General features: G+C 38.9%; 1 protein-coding gene across 7 annotated transcripts in view; it reads right to left on the minus strand.

Moving 5' to 3' along the window:
• Positions 1 to 12,766: 12,766 nt before the first annotated feature.
• Positions 12,767 to 22,120, minus strand: part of P4HA2 (prolyl 4-hydroxylase subunit alpha 2) — a 343,153-nt gene continuing 333,799 nt past the window's right edge. For 6 of the 7 annotated variants that reach the window (XM_083354381.1, XM_083354385.1, XM_083354382.1 and 3 more), the window contains 4 exons: positions 20,044 to 20,109; positions 16,201 to 16,269; positions 14,546 to 14,642; positions 12,767 to 13,157 (listed from right to left, as the gene is read on the minus strand). In XM_083354381.1, coding sequence (XP_083210507.1) covers positions 13,087 to 13,157; positions 14,546 to 14,642; positions 16,201 to 16,269; positions 20,044 to 20,109 — 303 coding nt within the window. In that variant the 3' untranslated portion in view covers positions 12,767 to 13,086. Of the gene's footprint in view, positions 13,158 to 14,545; positions 14,643 to 16,200; positions 16,270 to 20,043; positions 20,110 to 20,175; positions 20,236 to 22,120 lie in introns of all 7 variants that reach the window. The other variant, XM_083354384.1, reaches the window with a different exon arrangement.

Genomic DNA, 22,120 nt, shown 5'->3' on the forward strand with positions numbered 1-22,120 from the left:
CCACATATATACAACTTTAAATATGTGACCTTTGGTTATGAATAAAGGAGGAAAAAAGAAGAGTGAAGTAGATTTCCTGATAATGAAAAATACTTTTTACTCATAGTCACACATTTGCATGGTTTGCAGAGATGAGTACAACGCTGGTGTGTAATTGCTATCTTAAAAAATTCATTTCACAAAATGAAGTTTCCATCCATCAAAAATTCCTAATCTCAACATTCAGATCTTCAACAAAACTTTCTCTTAGCTATGATAAATATTCTGTGGTTAATAACTTTGTTTCTCTAAACCCACAAAATGTTCCTTGTTTGCTTTCATACGTAGCTTAATATCTAATTTTAACCTTCTGCTTACCTATTAGCCCAAACTCTAAAAGCTATTGCAGCTGGAATACAATTAACACCTACTTACAAGATATCCTAATAACACTTGGTCGCTTCAAATTCAGAAGGGACAGGATTACAGGAGAATGTTTTGAGTGTGGTAATTGTAGAAGAGCATTAGAAGTCACCATTCAGACCATCCAGACTTTGTTGAGTACTGGAATTCAAATTAAACCAATGGAGATCTTAATTTGCATTTCCTTTAACAGACCCAGGGGCAATACAACATCTCAGGATAATTATTCCACTGGCAAACATTTTGTCAGTATTTGCCTTCTTGTAATTTCCATTACATGAAATAAATGATAGGAAGGTATAAAACCACAGAAGCAACGTCCGTCTTTTAATATGACCACAGCTATGGTTTAAATGCACTCATGCCACATCATATACGGAAGAAAAACAAACAAACATACCTGGTAATCATTGTTGAGATGTCAAGACAAATGCAGCTTCTCTAATGACTACTTCTTTTGATAAATTAAACATGCTTTGCATGACTGGCTTCAACTACCATGTTAACCTGCAAAGCATTCATCTTTTAGCAAAACCAAACTACCTGATGGTCAAAAACAGGTGAAGAAAGCCAATGTGATGAATTACTAAGTAAAAACCCATCAACCACAAATTGGGAGATAAAATTGTGGCCTGAAAAGGAAGTAACAGGAAAGAGAAAGATGTCAGTAAGGAGTCATTGTTACTTTTTGCTCTTTCCTGCCCCTTGCTCCCAACAAATGAAGTGTGACCAAAGCACCTGGGCCCATCACACCAAAGGACACTCTGTGAATTCTGCTTCCTTGCAAATTCCTTTACTCTATAAGCACATGCAATACTATGGCCAGCATTAATTTCTAAATGATATTCTCACATTTGTTAACGTGGGGAGGGGGATACTGGAGTAGTGGCCTCAGGAATTACTCTTAGGTGCTCAGTTCAAATTTTGACAGCATTTGTACCTAGCAATGTACTTTGTGACACTAGTTAACTGTCTCAGCTAGAAATTCTGGAAGTTATAACTCTGTACAAGTGGAAGGTAAAAAATTAGTGAAAAGTGTGTGTTGTGTACTGGGTTCTTTGCAGCAAGCAGGAGACGAGGCGAGAGAGTTCAGGCAGGAACATGCTTTATTGAATGCAGGAACTGAACTGTTAACCAGAGTTTCTACACAGCTATTTATACGGCTGGTCACTAGGCAGCGGCAAATAGGTTTGAAGAGCCTATTGCCGCCCTAGAGCCAACCAATGGTGGTCCTGGAGACTGTTTGTCTGAGGAGCCAGTTACGCAACTCTATTTACATCTGAGGTAAAATATAAAAGTGAACAAAAAAAAAAATCAAGAGAGGCTGTCTAAAGAACTGATGATGGCTACAACTTTCATCAATCACCCAACATTGTTCATGTTGGCTAGGGATGATGGGTATTATTATCTGACATATATGATAGTTTGAGTTTGGAGAAGGCAAAAAAATAGTTCTGGGAAGAAAAAGACGAAACCTCTTTTGTCAAGAACAATTCCATGGTTATAATATTACATTGGTTTGCTATGACTTTGTTCTGAAATATTAGATACTAGCAATAGCAATAGCACTTAGACTTATATACCGCCCCATAGTGCTTTATAGTACCCTCTGGGCAGTTTACAATGTCAGCATGTTGCCCCCAACCATCTGGGTCCTTATTTTACCAACTTCAGAAGGATGGAACACTCAGTCCACCTTGCGCCCTGTCAGGATGAAACTCCCGACTGTGGGCAGAGTCAGACTGCAATACTGCATTCTAACCACTGCACCCCAGTCTGCCCCCATTTTTAAGATCAGTTAAGACCATCTCTCTCTCTCTCTCTCTCTCTCACACACACACACACACACACACACACACACTACCTTGATGGTACATAAACAATGAAAATCAGCTAGGTGCAGTGTATAGAAGCACTCCATAAACTATTGATATAATTTGGAATATGGTGGACTGTGCATTTAAAAGGTCTGTGTAGTGTGCAACTTTATCTTGAAAAATGTATTATGGAGTTGAAAAAGTTTCAAGAAAAGGCAACCAAATCGTTCAAGAAGTATCTTTCTTATTGTGAAAGTAACATTCCTGGGACTCTTTAGTTGAAGAAAAAGAGCCACCAGGCAGTTAAGAGGGCTGAATGAAAAGTAATGCCTCCAATGTTATAAATCGGGGCTTTTCAACCTTTTCACCCATTGTACCACTTTTTAGGATATGGTAACATCCAAGTACCGCCAGTCTCCTAGCAAGGAGTCAAAAACTTGATGACCCAAAAAAGGAAAAAGTGATGAAGTACAGGTAGTCCTCGACTTACAACAGTTCGCTTAGTGACTGTTCGAAGTTACAATGGCACTGAAAAAAATGCCCCCTAAGCCACAGCCGAGCAAGACACCTGCCTGCCCGCCTGGCGGCACTCTTCCTTCTGTCCAAGGTTTTCATTGTTGTGAGCATTTCTGTTGAGGATTGGCAGCAGGGGTGGGGTGGGGGTGTTTGGTTTTTATTCCTCCCCCCATCTGCTGGGTAGTTGCAGCAGGTTTTGGTCACTTCACATGACCCTGGGACACTGTGACCATCATAAATATGAATCAGTTGCCAAGCATCTGAATGTAAATCACAAGACTGTGGAGATGCTGCAACATTCCAGCTGATCAGCGCTTCTTCTGGGCTCAGCAGAAGCACCAGGATTAGCGCCGAGCTCCAGCTGGAGCCTGGCGCTGATCCTGGCACTTCCACTGAGCCCTGACAGCCCCAAAGAAGCGCTGATCCTGGCGCTTCTGCTGAGCCTTGACAGCTCCAGCCGTCTCTCGCTCAGGCTTGTGTGGTGCTGTCACTGGTTCAGCTCATTCCCCTCCCCTGCTACCACTTTTCTAGGATGATCGCGTACCACCGGCCAGGTGCCAATGTATCACAGGTGGTACCCGTACCACCGGTCGAAAAGCCCTGTTATAAATTACCAATGGATGGTAGTACTGGCTTGTTAGAAATACTGATATATTTCACTTAGTGAGAAGTTGTTTTGAGAAAAGTTTTTGTTGCTATCGTTTATGAAATTGAAGCTAACAGTGTCCTTGGCAATGCACTTTTGACTGCTGAAAGGGTCTTGCCAACAGAAATGAATATAGGTTGATTATGTGATTATTGTATTTATGTGAGTATTGTGCATTGTCAAAACTGTAAAGATAAACTGTGATTTCTGCCATAAAGAAGGAAGTGGAGGATCTTAGAGAGTAACCAAGGAATTTTAAGTGATAAAAGTGAAGAACTGATTTAAGAGAAATCAGCAGATCATTCAAAGAGAAATTACTGCCAAGCTTAGCATTTTACAGGAACACATTTTTAATCATCTTTAATATTGGAATATTGTGCAATATAACATTTTTGCATGCTGACAGCAGAGATGAAAATTTAAAAGATTTGAAATTTGCAAGCAGTTGTTATCATGCTACAAAAATGAAAGTGAGGCCTTTCTTCATTAAACCAGAACAGCAGATAAAACATTTATTTATTTTATTTTTTATTTTAATTCCATTTATATCCCACCCTTCTCCGAAGACTCAGGGCGGCTTACAAGCTTAGCAGTAGGATTCATGGATTCATCATTATGACCCAGAAAAAAAGCATTAATCCTTGAAACCTCATCATAGAGATTCACCTGCAAAACGAAAATGAAAATCCAGGTTCTAATAGGAAAACTCATTTTGCAGGTTAGGGGATACAGATGGTATTATTTACATAGGTTTCCTTGAACCTGGCACCACTTAAATTCAGTGTTATATTGCAATACCCAAAACTTTGAAACATTTTTTAAGCTGAATTCAGAAACACAAGAAGGAAATTTTGCTGCAATGTGACAATAATGGGCCTTGTATAGTATTTTGTAAACAGTCCAAAAGGCAATTTCAAAGTTGGATTTCATTATCTTACTCTACCTACCAAAAAGATCAGACTTGATGCCACCATTTCCCCAGACTGAAGGAAGATCTTAACGGGTATCTATTTGACTTAAATGATGTATGGAAAAGGTTGGTTAGGACCTCGTTGACGAGACAAACTACAGAGGTTTTTTTCTGATGGTTGCCCATTGTTGACAGAGGTGTATGCTAAACTGTGATGATTACGTGGAGAAATAACAAAAAGAATTCTTGTCAAGGATTTTTCTGTTTCACTTATTAAAATATTCCTGTTTAAACTAGTTATGGAGATGAAAGCATCATTTTTCTGTCAAGATTACAAGATTTTAATCACAAGAATTGTAAACATTTATATAAAATGTAGCATAAATAAACAAAATTTCCAGAATCTTGATTCAGAATAGAGCATTAAAATAGGAAAAAAGGGCCCAGTGGATTAAGGATATTCAGAGGCATACTTCATAATACCAACTTTCAGCTTTTATGAAAGATTAACACAACTCCTTCAACCTACTGTTACCTGGATGCATTGGGTCTACCAATTTAGAATTTCCAACTCTCCAGACCTTTGAGAATTGGACATGGCTAAAGAGCATGTGGTAAGGGGAGCGATCCAGACTTGTGAGTGGCTGAGTAGTAATTACTTGTCATGGCTCCATTGAATCCTGGTTCAGAGGAGTTGGAACTGGGACCATCTGATGGGGAGGGCATGATCCTCTCCAAACAAGTGGAGAGTCCAGGGGCTGAGAATGAGGCATTCTTGGAGTTGTCTGGCAATGGTGGAGGCAGCTGACATGGTGGAGAGCTGCCTGCAGGAGCAGAGCAGCTGTAGAGAATCAGCAGAGATGACAGGCTCCAGACCAGCTCCAACAAGGAACAGCTCCCTTCCCCATCAGACTTGTGGATGAGGGGAGCAGAGCAGAGAGAGGAACAGAGGAGGTTGGGGAAGGTGCTGGGGGAAGGTGTGTTTGTCAGGAACACCTGCTCATTTTGATGTGCTCCTTCCTGGTTTCCCTGGATCCTCTTCCTTGAACCCCAGACTATGTTTTTGGACTCTGTACTCTTACAGATTTGGACTTGGGTCTCAGACTTTGCACTCTCGGGCTGTGTTTTGATTGCTGGAACTCTGGAATTATTGGTATTGTTACTTCCTTCTTGCCTCATGGATTGGCTGGGACTTAGTTTTTGAATGCAGACTGAAGAAAAACTGAGAGCTGGGGTGGAGTTTCACTGGCACTGGGTTGTTTGTCACTGCAATTAGTGAGCAATAAATAAAATCTACTTAACCTCTATCTTGCCAGCGTGACTTGGATCAGAACACTACTAATGAGAATGCTGAAATGGAGCTTCAAGTTTCAGAGACAAAAGTATACACCAACAGTTTAATGCACATTCTTGTTGTGATTCCTTGCCAGCCAGTGGATCTGGCAGCTGAGTCTGAGGAATCAGATGAGGAGGAGGGGCCTGGAGTGACATTAGAGTCAGAGGAAGACTCTGAGGAGCTCCAAGATTTACAGTCGTACGAGGAGTCTGGCCCCTCTACTCGTGCTCAGGCTGAGACACAGCTGTGCTGGAAGCCTAAGCTGGACAGTGTTGAAGAACAGCTAGGAAAAATGCCAGATGCATGAATGCACAGGCAAGAGAAGTGAGCAGGACAGAGGAATGCAATGAGGTGGATCGAAAGGCAAAGGACAACGCATTAGGAAGCCATGCCTTGGCTGAATTATAAAAGGGAAGGTGTGGGAGGTGCTGGTTGCCAAAGGCAACCATTAGTGTTGAGGATTGAGTTTCTGTGGACTGTGTTTGTTTGCCTTAGACATTGACTCAAGTCTGTGAGAATAAAAGGGGTTGGTTTTTTCTTGTGGTTCCTCCCTGTTTCTTGGAAGAGGGATTTCTCCTTGTGAGCATAACAAGGACTCACATAGGCTGGGACAGAACAATTCTGCTCTGAGAATTTTCCTCATTTCATTTTAAAGATGCAGCTCTGTGAGGAACAAAGGGAAAAGCATTATTCAGACAAAGACAGATGCCAGTTTGGTGCAGTGATGGAAGTGCTGACCTAGACACCAGGAGATTGTGAAATCTAGTGTTGCCTTAGGCATGAAAGCCAGTTGGATGACTTTGAGCCAGTCATTCTTTCTCAGGTCAACCCACCTCACAGGGTTCTTGTTATGGGAAAAATAGAAGGAAGGAATATGTTCGCCACCTTGAGATATTTATAATAAAGGCAGGATATAAATAAAATAAAATTCTTCCATAGGATCTCCATTAAAACCCATCTTTTCTGAAGTGCAAACCCTAAAATGACATCTTCATCATTTCCACAGTCCTACTATTCTGTGGTTTTCCAGGATGGCAATCACAGCAATCTCCTGCCTATTACTGTAAGTAGTGCATTTTCTTGATCACTGAGATTAAATGTTCCATTTCTCAATGTTAGAAGTTCAGTTACTCTTCAGTTCATATACTATAATCTGATTTACACTACTCATTTAGGCAGGAATGAGTCAACAGCTCTCTTTCACAGTTCTTACTGCGAGTGAACATCAGCTGAAAATGCTGGGGACCAAAACTGCCTGTAAAGAAAAATATAATTCCATTTGCTTGGTATTAGGTGGCAAAAACCACAAGATATTAAACAACTTCCCCTCTGTAGATGTTTTTCCAAAAGAAAAACCTTTGGAAATTTTAATTTAGTTCTCCTATTGTTTATTTCTGCAAATAAGAAAGAGATCTCAGAACAACTTTCAGGATTCGGTCAGACTCTGAATTTGACATCAGTTATAAAATTTCTTCATAGAGAAATTGAGAGAATGGTTACCCAAGTATTTTGGATAACGGACAAAATAAATGTTTAAACAGTATTTTTAAGGAAGGGGGAAGGAGATAATAACTCTCCACTAGCATCTGTCATGACAAAAGTCATCAGAAAATATATGATTGCTAAGTGAAGGAAAGTTAAGTATAAATGATTGTTTTGCATATTTTCTGCCTACTAGTTTCTGTCACCTCTGTATTTATAGGTCTATTATATCTCAACTGCAAAATTTGGTCATTTTTTGTAACCAAGATATGGCAGCACTTAGTAGTAGAATAATAGTAGTTGTAGAATAACTTTATTTTTCACTTAATTTTTTGTAATATAAATGGAAAAGGATTTTAAATAGTGTAATGGGAACCAGATGTCTGCTTAGTCTTGACTGTTCAAAAGCTTTGTGCTATATCGGTCCACATTTTTATCTCACTGTAACTGGTCAGAATCCCTTTGGCAATTACTCAAGAGAAAAATAGAAGGCAAAGTATTTTTGTGTTGCAGAGCATAACCCAAGGGAATAAGGCATTGCTGTTTCAGATTCTGCATTCTGAGCAGAAGACTGCTTGTTCAGGTGGATACACAAAGCTGCCACAGATTGAATCAGAATAGTGACCGGTGTAGTCTGGTTTTTATGGGCTCTTAATACTCTTTGAGCATTGTTTCTTTTCACAATTTTCTCTTTTTCTTTCTTTTCTTTCTTTCTTTTTTCTCTTTCTTTTTACCTCCCTCCCTTTCTTTTTCTCCCTCCCTCCTTTCTCTTTCTTTCTTTCTTTCTTTCTCTTTCTTTCTTTCTTTCTTTCTTTCTTTCTTTCTTTCTTTCTTTCTTTCTTTCTTTCTTTCTTTCTTTCTTTCTTTCTTTCTTTCTTTCTGCCACAGATTGAATCAGAATAGTGACTGGTATAGTCTGGTTCTTATGGGCTCTTTATTCTGAGCATTGTTTCTTTTCACAATTTTCTCTTTTTCTTTCTTTCTTTTCTTTTTTTCTTTCTCTTTTTTTACCCCCTCCCTTTCTTTCTTTTTTCTCCCTCCCTCCCTCCCTCCCTTTGTTTTCTTTCTTCTATCTTTCTCCCTCCCTCCCTTTCTTTTTTTCTTTCTTCTCTCTTTCTTTCATCCATCCATCCACCCATCCAACCCTAATCAGAGTAGATGTTGAATATGTAATAATTGTGGCTGGGTGTTGGAAGACAGAATTATACTTTCTACAGGGCCTCCTGACCCATTGCCAAACATGCAATCTACCTCACTAGAGGTGGATATTTAGCCTACTGTTTCAAATAGCAAAAAAAATGGGATTGGTGCTTTTAGCTACAAGTGTAGCCTATTTTTTTATTATATAACTTACCTAGTTATGTCTTCCTCCCAGATTTTCATCAGAAAGCTGGCCCTAAGCCTTTTACAATGGTGTGGGTAACATGCAATTTAGTATGAACGTTTGTCTTGTCTAAATTTGTTTTGGAAACCTTTATCAAGCATTGGGCATGAAAAATTTCCATTTTATAGTTCAACATGAAACAACTTTGTTTAAAGACAAAAGGAGGGAGGTAGTGGCTTCTAACTCACCCCAAAATGTAGATCTACATTTCTCTAAGAAGGATCGCCTGACCTTTATAGAATCCAAGAGTTGAACCAAAATGTTGACTGTACTTCAAACTTTTTAGAGTCCAAAACAACTTTGCACAAGTTTTTCTCATTTTGAGAATTTGTATCTCATTTTGATTTAAAATTGGCACTCATGTGTACCAATGCAATAAATGATTCTCTAAATACATAATAGTATTAAACATCCAAGAAAACGTCAACCAACATTAAAAAGTGGGATTTTCCTGGAATTCTTTTTTAAAAAACTCATTGAGAATAAGGAATTTTTTTTCAGCAGGACAGATTTAATCATCTTATGAAGCAACAGCAATCTCTTCACAAGTCAAGACTTTCTGAGAAGGAAATAAAAAAAACCTGCAGTTTGATGTCTGTCCTACTTTTTGACAGAAAATTGAGGCTAGACGTGGTAGTCTTCATGAAGACTCTACATACAGGTGCTGCAAATTCATAGCGAGTCCGATCCCTCTGCCCTAAGCTTTGTTTTTCTCTTCCAAGCGCTGTTTCATTCCTTAGCTTGTTTATGGTCTAAATGAGGAAAACATGTCCTTGCTCCTTTTCTAAGCCTCCCACCCATATTGTAACTCAGATCTAGCACTTCCCCAAAACAGTGCACTGTGCAAACGCCATCATGTGGAAATAAGTTCCATCTCTATGTAATAAGCTCATTATTTCTGCCAGTGAGGAAATTGCGTAAAATCAAAATAATATTTGAAGCAAGGCAGTTTCTGATCGTATCTTCATGCAACATTTTTTTTATCTAGTAATCAGCCCACTTACTCTAAAGGATGTGAAAATCAATCTAACAGCTCTAGTTACAGATATTAACAGATCTACCCTCAATCCAGAGTTTTATGAATCAGCCACATCAAAACAAATATTTTTAAGTGGGATACAAGAACGTTATGATCAAACAAGCTAAAGCATTTAAGCTTACTATGTTGTTATTCTGTTTTTTTTAAGCCACAGTTTCTATCATTCTCAGACTACAGTTCATGATGCCTTTTTGAGCAACTCTCTTGTTCTGCCTGGATTCCACCACACAGCTGTTGTTAGAATGGGTGAGTAATAGAATAACGGAGTTGGAAGGGACCTTGGAGGTCTTCTAATCCAACCCCCTGCTCAGGCAGGAAACCCTATACCATTTTAGACAAATGGTTGTCCAATCTCTTCTTAAAAACTTCCAGTATTGGAGCATTCACAACTGGAGGCAGGTTGTTCCACTGATTAATTGTTCTGTCAGGAAATTTCTCCTTAGTTCTAGGTTGCTTCTTTCCTTGATTAGTTTCTGTCACTACAACCCCCAGGGGGAGGGCCTTCTCTGTGGGAGCACCAGCCCTTTGGAACCAACTTCCCCTTGAGCTTCGGATGGCCCCGGACCTCTGGTCCTTTCGCCGCGACCTCAAAACTTTTCTCTTCCATCAGGCTGACCTGGATTGATGATGGGTTTTTAAATATGTTTTAATTTTTAACCGTGGTTAATTTATTTTGGGGCTGTTATTTAATTCTTTTTTAATTTTTGTATTGTTGTTTTTATTGTTGTAAGCCGCCCTGAGTCCTTCGGGAGATAGGGCGGCATATAAGTCCCATAAATAAATAAATAAATAAATAAATAAATAAATACTTGTCCTGCTTTCAGGTGCTTTGGAGAATAGCTTGACTCCCTCTCCTTTGTAGCAACCCCTGAGATACTGGAATACTGCTATCATATCACCCCTTGTCCTTCTCTGCATTAAACTAGACATACCCAATTCCAGCAACCGTTCTTTATATGTTTTAGCCTCCAGTCCTCTAATCATCTTTGTTGCTCTTCTCTGTACTCTTTCTTGAGTCTCAACATCTTTTCTACATCGCGGTGACCAAAATTGGATGCAGTATTTCAAGTGTGGCCTTACCAAGGCGTTATAAAGTGGTATTAACACTTCACATGATTGTGAGTGCGGGATACAGACATCAGGCTCTCTTTCAGTAGCCTTTAGGCTCTCAGCAGTGGCTCCCAAGTGCTACCCACAAAGATCTGGCCAAGATGGAGGCTTTTCTTCTCTAGCACCAACTTTTGCAAGGATGACTTCATGCTGCGTCCTGGTGCTGAGCTGGCACACTCACTCCAGCGCTGCATCTCCTGTACTTCATGTATGAGTATGACACTCCCCAGGGCTGTTGCAAAAACCACTGATAAGAGCACAAAGTTGTCAAAGGAGTCTCGTCTTGAAAGCTTAGCTTGCAGATGGAAGATTCCCAACTGACTTGCCCAGTTTCATGGGAAAGGGAGGGGCGGTGGGTGTGGGTGTCAAATAAATGCATTTATTATTTCAGGGGTCATGGCTCAAGGACGACTGAGGAAAGCAGTTTCTCCAGAAAAGCATTTTGTATGAATCTAGAGAATGATAACTTTCTTCAATAAATCACAGATAAGCAGCACTTGTCTTAATGGGTGTGTCCCAACCCTTTCAATATAAACAGACACCCACCCACTGACTGGCATTATTTGTAACAGAACATTGCATGGGCTTGTTTTTGAATTTATAATCATTTAGCAGATGATTAACTCATAGACCATCCACCCACCCTGTATGCATGTTATGAATAGGGATACTGAGAATTCCCCCAACTAGCAATGAAAAGAAAGAAGCTAGTATTTCTCAGGGATGGATCTTACCCCTAGAATAGCCTTTCTCTACAGATCTGCCTCTCTCAGGAAAGTTACACTGGCTGGAACGGATGGGAGCTGGGTGTGCAAGATCACGTGGACTGCCATGCGTATTGCTTATCAAGATATTATTTAGATAAGACTTTCTACATTGTCAAAAAGTTATGTTTGTCATAGTTAAAAAATGTAGTAACACACATCTACATAAAGTCTTGACTGTCTCCAAAAGAAAGTTTAATAACTTTTGTATTCTCTTTTCTCAGGTGCTCCAAGTATTTTCTAAGAATTAAGCAGTACAGCATAGTGGAATTGCCAGCTAATCATTTTTTTAGCAATAATTTTAACCATTGTACTTTAGATGTTCTAATTTTCCCCATGAAGGCATTTCAAAAGTCCATGACTTGAACATGTGGTATGGATCCAAACAAAGTTCATTTTATGGTTTGTTTGCCTTAAGCTGCACGCCCATTGCAGTCACAGCAAAGACATTATTTCATATGCTTTTGCGTTTGTTTTTTTAAAAAAACAGCTGTAACACAATGGAATTCTGTAGACAGCCAGATACCACAAACTTGGTTGATTCATCCTATAATCTTCCAGAGAAAGAGAGTTCTTTACAGAGAATTCATTACCGATTAATAAAATATCTGCATGACTGAAAGGATGGTTGGATTAGTGATCCGTGGCCTTATAAGCGTCTTTTCCCATTCACTAGGGGTATTTTTTTTATATTTGTTTTGGCAATGGCAAGATTAAAGAAATGATACCATCATGACATCAGGCAAGTGAGTGGGACCACTATTGTTCTGGATGTTTAAAGTGTCTGTGTTTTGGTTCTGTTTAGCACTTAGCAAAGGGACATATTGAAAGCCACCCTGTGACTCATGGACTACAGTGGCTCCTATCTACCTTCCTCAGAAGGAAATCTCTGCCCTAAATACCTGGCCTGAAGCTCCTCCCTTTCCCAGCCTTTGCTTCAGAGAGAACAGCATTTTAGTTGGGGAGAGGAATTTGCTAGGTTCTCTCTTACCTTGCCTTGTTATTTTTCCCCTCCACTATGAAATACAGTTCTCATGATTGAATTTTTGTGTCTACCTCCACAGGGGTAGCCACAGGGGGGAAACCAACAAATATACACGATACACCTCCCATAGCAAATGATTTGAAGCCTGCTGACATGCTGCTGTGCACATTCATCAGAAGCCACGATTTTCAAGTTGTTCCTCTAAATGAGATTTCTTCTTCCCAATTCTGTAGCAAATGGTATCTGTAACTATTATGGTGCCCATGTCACCTTGGCTTCCTCCTCCCCACTTATAGCTAGTGATATGGCAGTGATCAAATGGCAAAATCCCAACCGTTGCCACAGATTAAATACACACGATACACGTGGCCTCTTTTTAAAAAGTTTAATGGATGTTGTACTTCCTAGAAAATACAGTAACATTTTCAAAATATACCTTTTGAAAAAAAATGTTCCATGGCCAATCTGTAACATATCACATTGCTGGATGTTGCAGAAACTGAAGGGAGAAGGAAAATGGCAGTAACCATGTATAAGTACATAGCACCAACTGTCCAAAGAGCTGTCTTCTTTTCTTGTGAGATGTTGCCTTTCTTCAATAAATAATGCTGTCATTTTCAAAGTAGAAGTCATTTCTTAGAAATGAACTGAAGAATATAGAAGGCTGACAGCAGAGAAGGAAAATATGGTTGGTTTCAGTCCACTTCTGTTGTACCACATGGTCTTAAAAATTCATTTCCTCTCTCATGAAACCATTTGTTTGATACTGTTAAAAAACAGGATTGTTACATTTATTTGTTTATATAAAAAAATATTTGCCTTCTTTCATAGTAAGCATCTTCAGCCACTGTATGACTCTAAAATACTTTAAATTATATAAAATGATAAATGTAATCCATATAACAATAAAAATGTGGCCAGCAGTTATGCAAAGGTATCAGTGCATACTGTATAAGATTAATAAAAGCAGCAAACCTAACTGCAATTTTCCTGCATCACATTTTAGAGAATAGTTTTATTTGATGACATACAGACATATAACTCACACATAACATTGACGATAGTACTCCAGTCTGTTCTAAATCTAGTTTTTGTATGTAGATTCAGATAAATGGACATCTAACCTTTGGCCATTATACTCATATGATGTACTTGTGGGTGTGACTCCTTGGAAGGTAGCTTGATGTACCTATCTGGCCCTTCATGTTGAATCCTTGAGTAGTTGTGCACAAGTGATTTGTAGCTAAGAGCTTTATTTGACCTTATTTTGTCCATTTTCTTCACCTCCCAAGATGCAGAAGGAAAAAATTATTTCTTTTAGTCCCACTCAGTTTATGAATGGTAAGAAAGGTTTCTAAATGGGCTCTGTGGCTACAGAACAGCTTTCCCCAACTTGGATACCTACAGATGTGTGAATTTCCAGAATTCTCAGCAATTGCGCATCTGGAGAACACTCGGCTTGAGGAAAACTCCCCTAGAGCTGATGCAAGTGAGAGTGTTTAATATCTAATATTACCTTACATAAGCAGAAAGGTAGATGATCATGAGACTCCTACAAAAATTGAGTTTTAGAATCACCCTTAGTTCACTCTGGCATTATTACATACAAGCCTTCCTGACATCCTTCTCCCCTAGCCATCATTGCTCCATGATGATTACTCCGATAGGCACTTTATGGCCCTACAACATGCATATAGGTTTTCTTATGGCCAGTGGCTGCACTGAACACAAAATTCCCACTGAGAGGAACTTCAATGGGCCTCGATAGTTGAGAACTAATAGGACTGCTCATACAGGGAGTAATCCATATTAAATGCTACCTGAATGATGCTAAAAACAACTACATGGAACTCTGAATGTTCAAATGTTCTGCTTTTTAAAATTTCATTGAAATGCTACGTTCTTCCTAGTTAGCACTCGCATCTTGTCATTATTATAGCAGATAGCGTTTTCTATTTTTCTTATCCTATAAGTGAAGGTCAAAGTTATAGACATAAGCTAACAGCAAAGAAATCTCAATGTGGGAGCACATTATCCAGGAAGGTGTCATTGCAAGATAAAAAAAATCCTATACCAAAAGCAACCCAGTGTTCCTTAACTGTTTGGCAAACCTTAAGTCTTGCTTCTCAAAACAAAGATGTTATTTTTACTTACCCCACTTACAGCCTACTAACACTGGGCATGCGGCATGTCTCGTTCGGTAATCACCTTCTCCACTTCGGAAGAGGTTATACCAGAAAACTGCAGTCCCCTGAAAACAACAACCAACCTTACTCACTTAAATAATTTCAGTGTTGTGTGCATTTTCATCTAACTTAAAACTGCTATAAGAATAGGGAGTCCATAGGACCTTCATTGCTAGTTGCCTTAAAATGTGGGAATATGTCTACAATATTTCCCATTTCTACTTTTAAAGAGAGTGCAGCGGCAATGTCTTTGAATATAGGAGGAAAGTGAAAAAAGGAAATGTGTGCTTTCAAGACAGCCTTAGCTCCTGGTGACTGCCTGGAGAAGTCTCTGCAGTTGTCCTGGCAGCATTTTCAGGAGTGGTTTGCCATTATATCCCTCTTAGGGCTGAGGGAACGACTCAGCTAAAATCATCTAATCAAGGTCTAAGGGAGAAAGTAGAACTAACATGGTACTAACCCATGCTCTCTAGAAATGAAGAAATACACAACCAGTTGTGACAGGAATACTATTTGGCATGAACATACAGTTCTTGCAGGTTCTTGTATTAATGAGAATCAAGATTATAGCTAATTTGTCAATACATTTTTTAAAGCTGCAAAGATATAGGGATCATGCAAATCATTGCACATGTATTAAATCTATTAACTACAAATTAATAACCTAATTATTGGTTGTTTTAAATTATTTTAGCAGCAGGGTTAAGACAAAAAGCTCTCCATTCCTGCTGAACTTGGTGCTGATAATTGCAGAATTAAAAACGGGCTTTCTTTGGAGAAAAATTAATTAAGGCCCTTTAAACCAACATAATACTCATATTCATATGAAATGGAACTCAGGAAAAAAACAATACTGCTTTTTACTGGTTGAAGAGAAAGGCTTTTTATAGCAAACACAAGTATCTCTTGGATGCAGGTCGCATTGATTTCAGTGTGACACAAAAGGATCTTCTTAAATTTTTAAGGAAAATTATACCAAATTGGCTGGAGTTACTTATTGGGCTAAGCTGTGGAATATTATGAAAGACCCATCACAATTATTAATTAATTTGATTCATAAATTTCTAACCTGCTTGAGGACTGGGTTAGGGCAGGGGATAGAGCTGGCATACAGCAAAGAGAAGAAATCCTGTTTTGTTATTGGAAGGTAAAATTACATGGAGCTCTTTAAGTAATTAAATGCCTATAAAGCTCCTTAAATACACATTGTAAAACTCTTTCCAGCAAAGACAGATTTAAAATTCTGTTCAGTATAGAGCAGAGGTGTCAAACTGCTGGCCCGCGGGCCGGATGCGTCATGCCAAAACTGCGCCCACCCCATCTCCAGCAATGGGGAAAAAGTCATGATACATCGCAACACGTCACGTGATGTTTGACACCCCTGATATAGAAGAAGGCAATCTGAGTAAGAAGCAGCCTACAATTTAATGAGGTGCTGTCCCACTGGAATTCTCTCATCTATGGATAGCAACCACAAATATCTCATTGCAATAATCTTGTCATCCTGAATGATTAACTGAGTAAAAATTCTGTAGAATTTAAAGAAATAAAGTTAAAAACCCGAAGTAAATTATCTCCTTTCTAGTGGGAAAGCCATTTGTTACACACAAGCACAACTGTTACCTTTTTGGGCCAAATTGCAGCTCCAAAATCTGGGAAAACTGTTGCACCTCCTGCTTCAACATCACTCATCTGAGAAAGGAAAATAAGACACCCATAAGATCTTCCACTGAGTCCAGCTCAACCCTTTTCTTACGCAGCAAGAGTTTGCATCGTTTTGCAGGATGAAGGCCATATTCTAAGAAGTGGGTGGGGCCAGGATAAAAACCTAAATTTGTTTTAATTTACATCAAAATGTGAACTGAATTAAGTACATATGACTACTGTACTCCTCATACATTTCATAATAAATTTCCCCGTTCTGACACATTAGAAATTTATGATTCTGCAGCAGCCTCTGGAGAGGTTATGGGAGCCACATTCAAAGCTTTGAAGGAGCATCCATGACACCTTTTAACAGGAAGAGAGAAAGAAAGCCTGTGGAGACAGATGTTTAGGAATAAAAAAATCTGACAGAGACATAAGCATTAAAAATAGTTATTTTTTAAAATGTAAGAGGGAAATAAACTTTTATTTGGTAAAAAAAATACTGTGTTTGATCACAATTGGGACCAATAGGACAAACCCACCTGTCCTTAATATGTGGCTTGAAGCCTGCAGCCTATATCTCTTCCAGATTTTGGAAGGGTTACATTGCTAATCGGAGAGTAAAGACCGCTGTCTCAGAATACACTTGCTTAGTCCCAGACACGGGACAAATCTTATCTCCTGTTTCAGCCTAGCCCAAGGGCATCTACAGGCAGTAGCCACAGCAGTGGCAGCTCATATTTGTGTAAAATTTTTTGGCTTGCTAACAAAGAATAAAGGGAGACCAATATGATCATTTCAAACTTATTTGTTCTCATCAGTGATGAGAACAAATAAGTTTGAAATGATCATATCGGTCTCCCTTTATTCTTTGTTAGCAAGCCAAAAAAATTTACACACACAGACACACACAGACACACAATCTATACAGGGAGTGCAGAATTATTAGGCAAGTTGTATTTTTGAGGATTAATTTTATTATTGAACAACAACCATGTTCTCAATGAACCCAAAAAACTCATTAATATCAAAGCTGAATATTTTTGGAAGTAGTTTTTAGTTTGTTTTTAGTTATAGCTATTTTAGGGGGATATCTGTGTGTGCAGGTGACTATTACTGTGCATAATTATTAGGCAACTTAACAAAAAACAAATATATACCCATTTCAATTATTTATTTTTACCAGTGAAACCAATATAACATCTCAACATTCACAAATATACATTTCTGACATTCAAAAACATAACAAAAACAAATCAGTGACCAATATAGCCACCTTTCTTTGCAAGGACACTCAAACGCCTGCCATCCATGGATTCTGTCAGTGTTTTGATCTGTTCACCAACAACATTGCGTGCAGCAGCAACCACAGCCTCCCAGACACTGTTCAGAGAGGTGTACTGTTTTCCCTCCTTGTAAATCTCACATTTGATGATGGACCACAGGTTCTCAATGGGGTTCAGATCAGGTGAAAAAGGAGGCCATGTCATTAGATTTCCTTCTTTTATACCCTTTCTTGCCAGCCACGCTGTGGAGTACTTGGACGCGTGTGATGGAGCATTGTCCTGCATGAAAATCATGTTTTTCTTGAAGGATGCAGACTTCTTCCTGTACCACTGCTTGAAGAAGGTGTCTTCCAGAAACTGGCAGTAGGACTGGGAGTTGAGCTTGACTCCATCCTCAACCCGAAAAGGCCCCACAAGCTCATCTTTGATGATACCAGCCCAAACCAGTACTCCACCTCCACCTTGCTGGCGTCTGAGTCGGACTGGAGCTCTCTGCCCTTTACCAATCCAGCCACGGGCCCATCCATCTGGCCCATCAAGACTCACTCTCATTTCATCAGTCCATAAAACCTTAGAAAAATCAGTCTTGAGATATTTCTTGGCCCAGTCTTGACGTTTCAGCTTGTGTGTCTTGTTCAGTGGTGGTCGTCTTTCAGCCTTTCTTACCTTGGCCATGTCTCTGAGTATTGCACATCTTGTGCTTTTGGGCACTCCAGTGATGTTGCAGCTCTGAAATATGGCCAAACTGGTGGCAAGTGGCATCTTGGCAGCTGCACGCTTGACTTTTCTCAGTTCATGGGCAGTTATTTTGCGCCTTGGTTTCTCCACACGCTTCTTGCGACCCTGTTGACTATTTTGAATGAAACGCTTGATTGTTCGATGATCACGCTTCAGAAGCTTTGCAATTTTAAGAGTGCTGCATCCCTCTGCAAGATATCTCACTATTTTTGACTTTTCTGAGCCTGTCAAGTCCTTCTTTTGACCCATTTTGCCAAAGGAAAGGAAGTTGCCTAATAATTATGCACACCTGATACAAGGTGTTGATGTCATTAGACCACACCCCTTCTCATTACAGAGATGCACATCACCTAATATGCTTAATTGGTAGTAGGCTTTCGAGCCTATACAGCTTGGAGTAAGACAACATGCATAAAGAGGATGATGTGGTCAAAATACTCATTTGCCTAATAATTCTGCACTCCCTGTACATACAGAGAGAGAGAGAGAGAGAGAGAGAGAGAGAGAGAGAGAGAGAGAGAGAGAGAGGGAGGGAGGGAGGGAGGGAGGAAGGGAGAAATTACCTTAGCTCTAATGATACTGCTTAATTCTGTGCATCTCTGAGCAATCTCTTTATCAGTTTGAAACATTGCAATGAAACTAACAGAGCTTTATTTTGGTTTAGCCACAGATGCCACAGAACACAAGCACTTCAATCATACATAGTGTCTTTACTTTAACTAAGAGAAAGAGTTGTTACTTTCATGTCATGGTTCCGATTCTAAAGTGTGTTGTTTTTCATGCAAGAGAGTAGCAAGTCCATGAACTTCCAGCTCTACCTATAGTTCTACACAATATAGTAAACTCTGTTTCTAGTACTAGTACTAACGTCAATGTGATACAGGCAGCTGCAGCAGAAACAGGGGCAATCAAATCCCATTGTATAACTTGGATTTTGTTCAACTGATGGAACAGATATTTGGATCCAAACTACCACGTTTTAATTTAGGAACAATGAGGCACCTCTACAGAGATGCAATCATTATACAGAACAGGAAATTTTGCAAATTTTTAGGAAGAAATTGAAACTCTGACATGGTAACTCAAAGTGAAATACCCCAACTCTTTCTGTTTTCATGCTACTTTGGAGATTCTACTGAATTGCCTTATCATGGTTATCTTTAAGCCCATGTATCTTCTAGCTAAAATGGCAAAATATGACTAGAGCTGGATGTTGGCAACAGCAAGCAAAAAGACATCAGCAATTCTTTCTCTGAATCAATGTTTTTAGAAAGCTAAGCCTGAATGAATGCCCTGTAGGTTTAATGAATACTCCATAATTGCAGATTACAAGTGATATTCTAATGAACCAGTAACAGTAATAGTAACTGCACTGCAGGCACATATTTGGAATAAAGTAATGCCCTTTATTAGTCATTTTCCAAGAAATTTCCTAAAAAAACTGAGATCCTCATTGAAAGAGCTGCAATATTTAACACTGATGTCATGGCAAGTAAAATGAGAACAGATTCTGTGGCTGCACAAATAATAATGATTGAATGCGTTCCCAAATCACTTCTCATAAAAAGCTCCACTGTTAAAAATGTATTTTAGTCACTAATTTCCTTTGCACAATTAGGCTAAACTTCATAGCATATGTGAAGCAAGAATATGGAAAACTAAATCTCCACAGGTACTATGATTTCATGTAACACTGGGTCAACAATCTCTAAAAAATATGCAATTAATTCCATTTAAGATGGTAGCATGAAAAAAACAAGTTTTACTCTACTTGTCCAAGACTGCTCATACTTACATAGTTCAAAAAAGTGGCCAAACGGTTCCCAGTCCCTAAATGCTTGAAAACATCAGGTTCCTCTTTCTACAAAATTAAATAAAAGTAAACTGCAAACATCAAGCACGGGGAGAAGAATACAAAGATACTTACATAGTTAAGAAATGTTGCTAGCCTATTTCCTTCCGTTTTGAGTGTGATGTCAAAGGGTCGCTGAAACAAACAACAACTTTAACCCAACTTCCAAATTGATTGCATGTTTGTTGCTTTGGAAACAGGACGTGGAGATTATCTACAAATCTTAATGGAAGCAAGGCCCACCCAATTGTTCCAGGGACTTTTTCTCTGGTGTATATGAACAGAATTGCAGATTTAAGTCAAAGTCTCAGATGCAATAGCATATTAACTCAACATATTTAAAAAACATGTCTGTAAAGCTAACAGTTGTCTCATTCCACACTCTGTGCTAAACTATAATTTATTTAACCATGGCTTTCTGAATAAGTCACAGCTGAGATTATATGCTATCGTGAGATTGTATGTCAAAATTACAAACCACCATGGGTGGCTTCACACAGCATGCTTAGCCAAAAATAAAGAAAACACATTTTGGTTTAGCACATTGAGATCTCTATGAATCATCCCCATGACAAGAGTTGTAATACATCAGATATGCTGGCAGCTTCCTTTTTCTGCTATTGGATTAGTATATTTGGTAAACCTGTGGCTGAATGGTTGCTCCTTGCACTATAAAAAGTGAAAGAGCACTTTTCAGCTAATAGAAATCAAAAGTGCCAGTTCCCCTTCATGATCAGCAGGCAAGAACGGAAAAAGTCTGATAGGAACTTGCTGTGTTACTAAATCCCAGCTAGCCACAGAGCAACTCTCCAGATCTTTGTATTTGGAAAATGAGCAATGAACATTTTTCTATTAAAAGCAATGTTCTTTCAGGTCTTTATCGATATTATGCTATGATGGATGACAAAAGCAATAATGCTTTCGGCTAAGCCAGGGGTAGGCAACCTCGGCTTTTTTATGACTCGTGGACTTCAACTATGCTGGCTCAGGAATTCTGGGATTTGAAGTCCACGAGTCATAAAAGAGCCGAGGTTGCCTACCCCTGGGCTAAGCAAATGCTGTTTTTGGAGAACTACAATGCGGAATTGTTCCTGGAAAATACAGTTAGCATCAATATTATGGCACATAAATGCCACAGGAATCCCCAAACTTTCTGATCTGGTTATCACACCTGAAACTTTAAGACCATGTCTTATTAGTATGGTGGAGGGGAGCTAATAGGATTTTTTTTAAAAAAAACACATTTTAATTTATAGATATAATAACATGTTAAAAAACAGTATAACAGCTCTTAAATCCATGAAAACTAGTCTTCAGAATGATTTATGATTCGTACCAAAATTTTTTTTTACAAGTGTAGGAGAATCTATAAACAAATAAGCAAATGATGAATGCCTATGAATGACAGGTTGGTGTGTAGTAAATCTGCCCAATCCACGGTTTAATTGTGACTGAGAGAGCAACCTGGCACGCATAACCTGAGTGGGGCTGCAGGATGGGGTTCTTCCATCTGGGTTTCAGGTTTGGCATCAGCCACAATCTCAAGGAAGAGAGTGCGGGGTAGCTCCTGATGTTTGTCATTATTTAACCTGGTTTTCTTTTCTGGATTTTGTTAGCGTATTTTAGTCTGGGCTGCCTGCTGATTTAATGTTTCTCACTATTTTTATGTTTTTTAGTTTTGTATGCTGACTGGAGTAGGATAGCTAATAAATTTCAATCAATCAATCAACAGTTATACAACTGCTTTCTATAAAGCAACAGCAAATGGATTCGAGTTATAACCTGTGCTATATACAGAGCCTGGAGGACCAGTCCAAATCCCTAAGAAATCCAGCTGCTAACTTTCCTCAAACTTGGCTGCTGACAACAAAATCCCAAGCATTACATATCATCCAAGAATGAATATCTTGTTGATTGTTTCGTTGCCTCCCTTACACAGATCAGTTTTAACAAAGAAGCTTCAAGTATCCACTGATTTGTAATAACGTTTGTTCTGACAGAGAGGCAATCAGATAATAGT

This window comes from Vipera ursinii, assembly GCF_947247035.1.
Source record: "Vipera ursinii genome assembly, chromosome: 2".
Taxonomy (NCBI): Eukaryota; Metazoa; Chordata; class Lepidosauria; order Squamata; family Viperidae; genus Vipera; species Vipera ursinii.